At 57.1% G+C, this 11,568-nt stretch overlaps 1 protein-coding gene across 4 annotated transcripts; it reads left to right on the forward strand.

Moving 5' to 3' along the window:
• The first annotated feature begins 18 nt into the window (after positions 1-18).
• Positions 19-10,495, forward strand: MAFF (MAF bZIP transcription factor F). Of its 4 annotated transcripts, XM_045186837.3 has the most exons (4): positions 887-1,222; positions 1,355-1,475; positions 8,198-8,263; positions 8,859-10,495. In XM_045186837.3, exons 3-4 carry the CDS (start codon positions 8,228-8,230, stop codon positions 9,297-9,299), a joined length of 477 nt encoding a protein of 158 aa, XP_045042772.2. In that variant the 5' UTR covers positions 887-1,222; positions 1,355-1,475; positions 8,198-8,227; the 3' UTR covers positions 9,300-10,495. The 4 variants fall into 4 exon arrangements, with proteins under 4 accessions (XP_024435319.2, XP_045042771.2, XP_045042772.2 ...); XM_024579551.3 differs by lacking the exons at positions 887-1,222; positions 1,355-1,475 and adding an exon at positions 19-271; XM_045186836.3 differs by lacking the exons at positions 887-1,222; positions 1,355-1,475 and adding an exon at positions 759-861.
• The last annotated feature ends 1,073 nt before the right edge of the window (positions 10,496-11,568 follow it).

Here is an 11,568-nt window from a genome sequence, read left to right on the forward strand (position 1 = left end):
TCAGGGAGGTGACGTCACCGCATGACTGGGTTTTTATGAATGAAAGGAATCCTGTGAGTGAGTAATTCCGGGAAGCTCGCCTTACAACTTCGCAGCGGCCTCCTGCGCCGCCGGCCCCACAACAAAACTCACTTCGTCGCTCTCGGGAGCCAGGCTCAGAGCGATCAGCGACCGGAGGGGAGACGGACCAGGGTGCGGGCTGGACGGCGGCCCAGACGGCAGTGGGACCCGCGCGTTCCAGCGGCACCAGGAGAAGCAGATAGAGAGAAGGGTGAGGATCGCGGGTCGGGGACTGGAACCGGCGCGCGGGGCCCGGAGACAGCAGGGTCGTCTTGCCCCCGTGCCTGGGGCGGGGCGCCGTGGCCGGCTCAATCGGCGCTCCAGTGTACCCGCTGCTCGGAGGGTTGGCGGGGGGGAGGGGCAAAAGTCCGGGGAACAAGTAGGGGCAGAAGCAAGCTTGGCAGGGTACGGAGGTGATGGGCCTCTTCCGGGGGCGCCGGCCTGGAGGCAGCGAAGCTCGGCAGGAAGGGGCATCACGGGCTGGCGAGCGTCAGCGTCTGCCCAGGCGGGGCCGGGGGCGGTGTGTGCACGTACGTGACTCGGTGAGAACAGTCCCTGGACTGGTGCCCGCAAGCCGGGCGTGCTCGGTTTGTTTACGCAGGGCGTGTGTGTGTGTGTGTGTGTGTGTGTGTGTGTATGTGTGTTCCCTGGCCTGCGTCCTGAGTATCCTGCCTGATGCGTGTGCGCGAGGTGTACTGTGGAGGGAGGGAGGGGCAGAGAGAGGGAGAGAGGGAGAGACGGACCGAGCGGCAGCCCGCGCACTCCCAGTCAGTTGAGAACCCTAGGGCCTGTGGACCAGCGGTGGGTACCCTGGAAGGAGTGTGCCCAATGAGGAAACGCAGAATGGGGACCTGAGCTAGGGAAGCGGCCCCGTTCGTGGTCACACTGGGTCTGGGAATTCTCAGGCTGTCCCCTTTCTACTAGTGGTGCTGGCGCAGCTCCTGCCATCGCGGAGTTTCCCAGCGCTGGGGCCATGTGACCTCGGTGTTTGTCCCCTGCCCTGAGCCCGAGCTTGCAGCCACAGATTGGGACAAAGTATCAAAGACCCCGCCCCGCAGGACTGGGGGTGAGGCAGGCGGACCCTCTGGCCTGCCTTTCATCCCCAGGGTCGCCCATCCCTTCACTCTCAGGAGGAAGTGGACACCCATAGCAGAGCGGGAAGGTAGGAAGGAATCCTGGGCTTCCTCTATTTGGTGGCTACTCTGGCTGGTCTGGGTTCTGGAGCGTGTACCTGTTGGGTCTGGGAGGGTGAGACCAGAGGATGGGGTGGAGCTGGTTTCTGTCCTCCTGGTAGTTTCAGTTACAAGTGGGACTAGTCTGACATACTTGTTGATGGCCGGACCAGAGGATCTAGTTGAAGGACTGGGCCAGCTGGACTTCCCAGAGTCCTCGTCGCGTGGAGGCATGGGCAACAGGTAGTGGGACAGGTGGTCTCAGTGCATGAAGGGCTAATGCGTGGGAGGTGGGGGCCCACCCTAGCCCTAACCCCCTTTATCAGCCTTGCAGAAAGCTTCTGTTTAGCCTGGTAGTCTGAGAGATGGGCAGGGGGCAAGGGATTCCTTGGTTCTATTCTGCCCTCCCCTTCTTCCCAGCCACGGGGCTGTAGAGTCCTGGGGGGTGGTCAGTGGAGCTTGCTGGGATGAAGAACCAGATGACCTTTTAACTTTGAATCTTTGAGCCCTGGTGAGTTCCGCCCCTGCAGTGGGGAACCTCAGTACCCCCATCTGCAGCAGGAACTCGGCAACATCCAGGTGGTAGGATGGGGGTACAATGGGGGAGGTACGGCAGCCTCTACACAGACTTTTTTCCAGGAGAACTGTGGGAGAGAAAGCAGAGCCAACAGCCCCAGGCCAAAGCCAAGGATGTCCACGAATATGTGGGGTTCCAGTAAGGGAGGTAGCCCTCATGAGCACAAGAACCAGGTGGGCCCATCCTCAAAGCTGGGCCGGAAACATCCCCTGAGTAGGGCTGGGGGTCAGAGGACAAGGGGAAGTGGCTGGATGGCTCAGTTGCTGGTGGAAAACTAGCACTGAAAGCCTTAACCTCCCACTGGGTCACACCTGGGTCTCCACGAGGGCGTGGGACCCCATGTGGGCTCCCTTGGCCCCTGTGCCTTCCCCAATCCTGAGGCTTTTAGCCTGTACTGCCAGGGGCCCCGTCATGGACTGATGCTGCCGACGACACTGTGACCAAACCAGATCCACAGCCTGCCCTCTGGGAGCTTATAGTCGACAAGAAGAGGCAAAGTTGAAGGAGGAGCGGCCAAACTAGACAAAACCACAGCGGAGCTGGGTGGTATGAAAGGGAAGTCCCTGTGGCTTGCGAGCACATAGTACAGGCACACCTCATTTTGTTGTGCTTCGCTTTAAAAATTGCACTTTGCAGATAGTGTGTTTTTTACAAATTGAGGGTCTGCGGCAGGCAACTCTACATGGGGCGAGTCTGTCGGTGCCACTTTTCCAACAGGCTCAAATAATGGTTAGCATCTTTTAGAAACAAAGTCTTTTTAATTAAGATATGTTCATTGTTTTTTTAGACATAATGCTATTGCATACTTAATAGACTACAGTATAGTGTAAACATAACTTTTATATGCACCGGGAAACCAAAAAATTCCTGCGACTTGATTAATTGCGATATTTGCTTTATTGCAGTGGTCTGGAACCACAGCCAGAGTATCCCCAAGGTAGGCCAGTAACAGGGCTTCAACTTACCCAGTGCAATCAAGGAAGGCTTCCCTGAGGAGGTGACCAGTGAGCCAGGTTGTCAGATGGAGTGAGTGATGATGGTCTGTGAAGCCCGAAAGGGCAGAGGCTATGATTCATCTTTGGCTCTTCAGGGTGTTCAGGGCCTGGCAGAGAGTCAGTGCTTCTTGGCGTTGGCTGATTGAATGAATGAATGAGCACTGGGTCCAAGAGGATCCTGGGAGATAGTGGACAAAGAACATGATCGAGGCCTGAAGACCCCACTTTGTGGGCTAGGGGGATGGCTGGCATCACAGGGTTTTGAAATGGGCTGAACATAGGTTTGTAGGTTTATGTCAGTAATGATTCTCTGACAGCTCTTAGGGAAAAATAGATGGTGGGGTCAGAGGTGGAGGTGGGCAAGACTAGAAGCCAGTGAGGAGGCAGCTATGGTCCTAGTGCAGCTGAAAGAGGAAATGGTCCCTGGCTGTGCAGGTTGAGCAGAGGAATAGTCAAAGCTGATAGTCTCTGAGTTTGTTGTTCTCATGCCCCTGCCTCCAGGAAGCCTTCACTGATTTCCTTTCTTTCTCTAGAACCTCCACTCTGCTAGTGGTCCTGGGGCTCCATTCCAAGCCAGAGTCTGACACTCTAAACTCCAAGATTGTTAGGCTAGAAGGTACCTTAGGCTTGGTGGGGGTATGGCCTGTTGGGGAAAGAGAGGCCAACAGAGAGGGAACGATGTACCTGAAGTCACACAGTGAGTGTGAGTGGGCTGCAGAACTGGAGCTGGATTCCCCCGGCTCCTGCTTTCCTGAGGTGCTGAGCCCTCCCAGCTTTGCTCCCCTTTCCAGCAGGGAGGAGGCTCCACCAGTGCTTGCTGCCAAGGCCCGGGAAAACACATTTTTTCCCTCTGTCCTCACAGAGGAAGCAAAATGGTTCAGCAGCCAGAGAGGAGCCCATGCCAGCAGGAGGGCGGTCTGTTGGACGTCCCTGGAATGGACAGAGGCGGGGCTGGAGGGAGGAGACTGTGGGAGGTCTTGTGGCTGCAGACTGGGCAGGGTAGCTGTCAATCTCCCAAGAGATTTATTATCCATGCCTCCAAAAGAATGTTAGGAACCTGCAGCCCCTGGAGGTTGCTCTGCTGGCCTCAAAGGGAAGAAGCAGAGTGTATGTGTGTGTGTGTGTGTGTGTGTGAGGGAGGGAGTGTGGTGGCTGGCACTGAAGAAAGAGCCCTGAGCTGGGGGTCAGGACTCCTGGGTTCAGGCCCACCACTGCCACCAAACAGCTGTTCCGTTGTCTCAGTGACAGAACAAGGAGGTTGGGTTAGCCACTGTCTCAGGCCCAAGGTCTACCCACCACACTGGTCAAGGCAGCCTGGTGGAGGGCCCAGCCTCGTGGTTTATAGCAGCCCCTGGCCTGGGGCTGGAGGCTGAAAGCCTGAGGTTATCAGAAAGTTCCCCCTTCTTGTGACTTTCTGTGATTGCCTGACTTTGCTGAGCTAGGGACATTCCTGGGCAAACATGAGTGTCTCAGCTGACATCCAGGATGTGGGTGAGGGGGCTGAGGCTAGACAGGAGGAGGAGGAGGAAAGAAGAACAGGTTCAGAGCCTCCTTAGGATCTAAAAGTACTCAGAATCGCAGTCGGCCCAGTGGGTGGGACCTTTAGTCATTTTACAGAACAGGGGGAGGGATGATGGCGAGAGAAGCCAACCACCTGTCACTTCTGGTCTTATCTAAGCCACTTGTGTTTTATACACTAAAGCTCCTGTAATCGTCCCCACTTTACAGGTGAGGAAACCAAGGCCCAGAGAGGAGAAATGACTTGACCAAGGGGCCAAGCCCCCAAGGTTCTGCATCAGCCATAGCACCCAGTGCTCAGCACCCAGCACCCAACAGGCTCTCAGTTAACCTATGTAGGGAGAGGCTTACCTTCCCCCATCAGGTCTCTGTATCGCCCAGATTGCCAGTGTATCGCCCAGATTACCTGACACCCAATTCCCCCCGCAGCCGGCAAGGCGGCCTGGCTGTCTGCGTGCATTTGCCTATCCCTGGCAGACCCCACACGAATCCTGGCGTGTCCAAGCGCGTGGCCTTGGAGACTGGCCAGTCCAGACTCCTCTCCACAGAGGTGGGAAACACAGAGAGGGTGCCCTGTGAGGGACATACTGGGAGGAGGCGTGTGGCTCGGTGTGGCCTCAGCCCTGCATGCCGCCCCATTTTAGCTGTGTGACTGAGACTAGTCTACCGGCCTCTCTGGACACTATCTCACAGGGCTGTTGGGAAGACCAGGATTTGGTGTTCAGAATCCCTCCTGATCTGGGGGTGGGCGGTCACTTACCTGCTGTGTGACTTTAGGCTAGAGATGTCCCTCCCTGGGTCTTCTCCTCCCCTTGAGTAAAGTGAGGCGGGGGGGTCCTTCCTGTGTGACCCCAGCCAGCAGGGAGATGCTGAGTAGCAGTGAGACCCCAGTGATTGCTGCAGGCCTGGCCCCTCCTGGACAGACTCAGCTTTTCTCATGACCCCTCAGATGCTCACTGACCTCCACCCTGGGCTCCACCAAAACTCTGAGAGCAGGAATTATTTTTACAGACAAGTGGAGACCCAGAGAGGTGGAGTAGCTTGCCCAAGGTCACACAGCCTGGAAAACAGAGATGAGACTCAAACCCGGCCTTGACTCTTAATCCAGTGCTCCTATCCTTATTTCCCATGCCCGACCTGGGGGCTACGCATCCTGAGGACAGAACCCCTTCTGCTCCTGTCCCCTCCTCCTGGCATCTGGTACCAGCCCTGTCATGCAGACGCCAGGAGGCAGATGAAAAGGAGGAAGAATTGGAGATGTGGCCAGGAGGTTTTTCTCTCGATAGTGTTCAGCTGGGCTTGGGCTTGGCACTTGGTTCAGACACTGACAAGCTAGGTGACAGATGGTGTCAGAGACTGTACCCATCCACCCCTCACTGGTGCCTCCTCTCTGCCAGGCATCACCTGGTGGCCTCAGTACCCAGACCTGCCTCAGCCTGGTTCCTGCTTCTGGAGCTCCCAGGCTGGTGGGCAGACAAGGGAACAGACTGTTACAACACAGGGGAATGCCTTACAAGCCCTAGGGGTCAGGGAGGGCTTCCTGGAGGGGGAGATGTCTACACCCAGAGCAAAAAGATGAGTAGGAGTCTGTCAGATGAAGGAGGGGAGAAGCGTCACAGGATGTGGGGCGGCCCAGGAAAGAAAGTGTGGGGTGGGAGGAAGTGAAAGAAATTCCACGTGGCTGGAATGCAGAACAGAGGTGGAGAGTGGTGGGAGACGAGCCCGGGAGCCATGCAAGGGGCCTGGACCCTGTCCCCAGGGTCGTAGGGAGCCATGGCAGGTCCACATCTGGGTGATGACCTGGTCAGACTCACGTGGTGGAAAGATCCTCTGAGCGCCGTGTGGAGGACGAGTGGACATGCCGGGACCTCCCTGGCGGGCGGTGTTGGGGGAAAATGGCCTGCACTGAAGGGCAGCATTGGGGGTGGGGGGTGGATGAGGGTCTCCAGATGGTGTCTGTGACAACAGGTTAGGATCCTGACATGGGACTTTCTGGGCCTCAGTTTCCCCCTCAGCTCTACCACAAGGGTGTGGCGGCCCCGAAGACCCTCCTCATCCCAGGGCCTGTGTGGTTGCCTCTGTCAGGGGATCTCTTGAAGTGCCAACTTCCCTTTCCTATGCCAGTCCTCACTTCCCTCTGGGTGTCAGATCCCCTGGCTGTGTGGGCCGGAGGGGCTGGGGGATTTCTAAGAAACCCCAGACTGTCCCCACCTCGGCCTGAGTCACACTGAGAACTCAGCAGCCACTACTTGAGCTTCTGCTCTGGGCCAGGCACCACTCGGAGCGCTGGGGTACAGCAGTGGGCAGGCCAAGAGCTCTGCTGTCCAGAGCTGGCCTGCTAATGGGGAGGCAGCCACTGGACAAATAGGTAAAATACACGTGGGTGATAGTGATTACAACACACAGAGTGAGAAGTGCCATAGAGAAACAGGCGGTGGGGAAGGGAGGGTGTGATGTGAGTGTGCGTGTGTGTGGGTATGTGTATCGGGTATTGAGCGAGAACATGAGGTTTGAAGAGAGACCTGCAGGAAGCGAGGAAGCAAACTATGTGGCTATTTAAGGGAAGAGGATGCGGGGCAGGCGGAAGAGCCAGCGCACAGGCCCTGGGGAGCCAGGGGAGCCGTGTGTGTGGAAGGTTTAAGGAGGTGGGTGGGTGCAGCTGGAACGGAGGGAGGGGGAGCAAGGCAGGAGCTAAAGCCAGGCGTTCGCTGAGGCCGCATCACTAGTGCCTTGTGAGCTGCTGTGGTGACTTTGGCTGTAATCCAAGTGAGATGGGAGCCACGGGAGGGTCCTGAGAGAGTAGTAACATGATCTGACTTAACACACGGCCACCCTGTATCACCCGTGGGGAAACTGAGGCACAGAGAGGTTCACTGTTGCGCCGGAACCCCACCACTGGTGAGAGGGCCAACGTCTGAAAGACCCCAGGGTGTCTGGTGTCCAAGTCCACGCACTTTCCATTTTCCCACTGTGTCTCTGCGAGATGCCTGGGCCTGCTGGAATGGGTCAGAGGCCACCACGCAGACAGTTCAGGCCACCAAGGTCTGGAGCTGGGTTTCAGCCCCTGCCTAGTGAGGACTGACGGCATGCTGGTCTCAGGTCGCCCTCCTGCCCGCATCGCATTCCCATGGGGATTCGCAGAGGAGGAGCGGGAACTCTGGGAGACAGTGCCTTTCCCGGCCCAGAGCAACTACCGCTGGCCCTCAGAACGTACCCTCCACGTCTCCCCAGTGCCAAGCACATGCCCGGGCAGTGCCGAATTTGCTCTGGGCTGCCCCCAGGTGGGGGAAGCTTTTCCAGAACACCGGTCTGAAGGAGGGAGTCTGTGCAGGGGAGAGGGCGGGGCGGGACGTACTGCATTTTGATGGGGTGCTGGGTGGACTCTGTGAAATGTCATTGACTAGGACACGTGTTTTCTGTGTACTTTTCAGTATGTAGTTAGTGCTTCAATGAAAAGATTTTTAAAAATAAAACAAAATACACGTGTCTGGCCCCTGTGTGGAGGAATGGCTGGGGTGCTGGGTCCACTCATTCGGTGCACACTTACTGAGAACGTACTACGTTCTAAGCCAGACGCTGGCTTAGGCATATTGATGCGGTGGTAAGACAGGCAAGGCCTTGACCCTCGTGGACTTACATTCTGGTGGAAGAGGGGCAGGAGGGAGAGAGACAGACCATGAACAAGTCGTTAGACATAAAATAATTGCCGCAGAGGTGACCGTTAGGAAGGTTAGCAAACGGGGTTAAATGGTAGGACACCAGAGGGTGCTTTAGCCAAACAGACCTCTTCGAAGAGGGGCCCTGAGCAAAGATACACATGAGGAAGAGTTGCCATGGGGAGACAAAAAGTGACCTTGGTCTCCTCTCTCCCCTAGGTCTCAGCCCGGAGGGCACCTTCTGCCAACATGTCTGTGGATCCCTTATCCAGCAAAGCGCTGAAGGTGAGGAGGTGGCCCCTGTCGTCCCCAGTCCTACCCCCCAACCCCAGCCCCCCGCCCCTGCCCAGCCCAGGCTGGGCTCCCCATTCCCAGCTCCCCAACCCACTTCCCCTTCAGTACCTGGAATCCCCAAGAGCCGCCCAGCAGGCATCAGACGTTCGTTCATGAAGCCAGGGCTGGAAACCAGGAGACGGCTATGGCCATAGGCTGTGTCCCCCACTTCCCCCGCGGGCAGGTCACTTCCCTCTCTGGACCTGGTTCCCCATCAGGACAATGCCCACTGGGCTGCAGGACCTTAGAGGCGCTTTCCTGGGTTTCTTTGGCTGAGTCCGGGCCTGGTCGCTGGGTCGGGATTTGGGCTGGCTGTGGGGTGACTCCTGTGAGCTCTGATCCTGGTTTGGCCTGGTTTCCCTTTGCGGGTACCTGCAGCACTTGGAGGTCTCTGAACAAGTCCAGCCGCCACCTCTGTGCCTAGGGCGGGGGAGGTGAGGCACCGTCCCCAGCACCTGATGCCTGCAAGGCTCCGGGCTCACAGCCCACAGGCAAGGGCATGACCCTGGGCCTCAGTTTCCCCATGAGTCCACCATGCTGCCTGCAGATCAAGCGTGAGCTCAGCGAGAATACGCCGCACCTGTCCGACGAGGCACTGATGGGGCTGTCGGTGCGCGAGCTGAACCGGCACCTGCGTGGGCTCTCAGCCGAGGAGGTGACGCGGCTCAAGCAGCGGCGCCGCACCCTCAAGAACCGCGGCTACGCGGCCAGCTGCCGTGTAAAGCGCGTGTGCCAGAAGGAGGAGCTGCAGAAGCAGAAATCTGAGCTGGAACGCGAGGTGGACAAGCTGGCGCGCGAGAACGCCGCCATGCGCCTGGAGCTCGACGCCCTGCGCGGCAAGTGCGAGGCCCTGCAGGGCTTCGCGCGCTCCGTCTCCGCCTCTCGCGGGCCGGCAGCGCTGGTGGCGCCCGCCAGCGTCATCACTATCGTCAAGTCGTCTCCGAGCCCGGGCCCCGCCCCAGGCCCCGCCCCCGCCGCCTGCTCCTAGTGCCCGCCTAGCCCCGACCACGCCCCACTCCCAAGCCACGCCCCCGATTCCCGCTCCCTTCCCGAAGTGCCTGAGCACAACCTCTGTCCCCAGGTGCCATTTCTCTGCAGCCACCAGCCCCTGTGGTTATCACAGGTCCTCTCCCCAGAGCCTGTCTTCATCGTGCAGCCCTTGACACTGGGACCTAATAGCCCTGGGAAGGGGCGACTTTGGTGAGATAGGAGGTAGGGTGGGGTTGCGGTCAAGGGTCTCCCTTGGCCGAAAGTTCAGCCTTTTTAGACCAGGAGGATGGGATACGGAGTGGACTAGGTTACAGGAGAGCCATGGAGGAGAAAAGGGGCACCCCTCACTTTGTAAACTGTTTGCTCAGATTGTGCCAATTGCCCCTCCCCATCCTCTTGGGATGCGGCGCTAGGTTTGGCTCTGTATTTGTCTTGTGAGACTGTCTGGCTGGGAAGCTGATGCTCCCACCTCCACTTCGGGCCTGGGGAAATCACCTGGTGAAGCCCAGTGAACAGGTGGGGAAACAGGTGTCCGGTGGATGGGCTGCGTATGCTTAGTGGTCGAACTGGCTCTTCGAGCCAGATTCTCCCACTGCTGTCTTGAGATCCCAGCTGTGGTTGCCAGGGGGTCAGTGGGCTGGGACTGAAACCAGTGGAAGGGCCTCTGCGGCCTGGGAGACAGCAGTGAGCCAAGGTAAGAGAAGTAGAGGGAGAGAGAAGGTGATGCAATGGAAGAGAGGATAGGAGCAGGCCAGACAGAAAGGGGAGATGAGAAGACAGATCCTATAGCCTTCCAGCCTGGGCTGAGGGGTCCCACCTCTTCCCTGTGACTGTCCCCCCCGGGGTGGGGGGCTGACCACGGCCATTGATTGTTTGGGGAAGCCCAGCCCCACCCTCCCCACTGTTTATTTATTGCACGAATCTAAGTTATTCTCTCCAGCCGGAGCCCTAGTGCCCACCCCCTGGGAAAAGTGGCGTGGGGCCCTGAGCTGGACTTTATATTTTATATCTGCAAATAAATCACATTTTATCTTATATTTAGGGAAAGCCGGATAGCAACAACCAAAAAAAAAAAAAGTTAAAAAAAAATTGCCCGGCCCCCAGAATTTATTTATTTTCTGACTTACAGTAAGCGAGTTACCCGCCTTCTGTGTTTTGTAGACTCTGAATAAAGTCAAGTTCTCTATTTCCACAGTGAAGAAGTGCATGTCCTGGTTTTTGCGGGGGTTCTAAACGAGGGACCAAAGATGGGAGTTGTGCTCTCCCACCCCAAAGAGGTCGCTCCAATTTGCAAATAAAAACTATGCTGCCCTGGCCAGGTAGCTCAGGTGGTTAGAGCATCGTCCCGGACACCAAAAGGTTTCAGGTTCGATCCCTGGTCAGGGCACATACCTAGGTTGTGGGTTTGGTCCCTCACTGGGGTGCATACGGGAGGCAACCTATCGGTTTCTCTCTCATGCTCATGTTTTTTTCCTCTCTTCCCCCCCACTTCCTCTCTTTCTCTCTCTAAAATCAATAAACATATCCTCAGGTACAGATTAAAACAACAAAAAAAGCTATGCACCATCATTACTAGCTCTTGCGTGGGCTGGGGGCGGGCTGGAGGTGGACACCTGGACAGGTAGTGCCCAAACACCTGTCCTTCCATCTGGTGCCTGAGCCAAGGACCCTCCTTGGGGAAGACAAAAGCCAGGGGCACAGTGAAACACAGGGTAACATTTCCTGGGCATCTCCTCAGTGAAAACACAGTCCCACCCAGAGAGGAACACTCCCAGATTGAAGAGTAATCTTTCCAGCACTTTTCCATTGAGGTCTGATTTTCTACAGCCAAGCAGAAAATACTTCCCTCGTGTTCTGGAAGGCAGAGGGAGGCAGGGAGAGAAGTGGCTTCCTCAGTCCCAGCCTGCCGGCCTAAAATGCAACTGTGCCTCATCCCAGGCCCAGAGAGACAAGAGCACACTGCGGCTCGGGGTTTGAATCTACATGAGCATTTTCCTAGCTGTGTGACTTCCGATGACTTATTTAGCTTCTTGCAGCCTCAGTTTACCCATGTGTGCCAGAAACGTACTCTGAGGGCATAGGTGTGACCAGCGCTGGGACCTGGAGGGCTGCAGGCTTGAACACACGGCAAAACTTTACAAGAACGCGCCACTGCAGTGAGGGTTGCTGCAAGGCTGGAAATGGGGGTGAAGACAGAGGGGCTGGGAGAGGTCACAGAATGTGATGGGGGCAGAAAGGCCCAACCACGTGGGTGGGCATTGCCCACA

The sequence above is a fragment of the Desmodus rotundus genome, chromosome 3 (assembly GCF_022682495.2).
Source record: "Desmodus rotundus isolate HL8 chromosome 3, HLdesRot8A.1, whole genome shotgun sequence".
Lineage (NCBI taxonomy): Eukaryota > Metazoa > Chordata > Mammalia > Chiroptera > Phyllostomidae > Desmodus > Desmodus rotundus.

What these genes read in the sequence shown, in the direction of transcription:
- MAFF (XM_024579551.3), top strand. Translation starts at nt 8,228, where the DNA reads ATGTCTGTGGATCCCTTATCCAGCAAAGCGCTGAAG. An exon ending in TATCCAGCAAAGCGCTGAAG is followed by an intron (nt 8,264 to 8,858) that starts GTGAGGAGGTGG and finishes TGCTGCCTGCAG; the next exon opens with ATCAAGCGTGAGCTCAGCGA.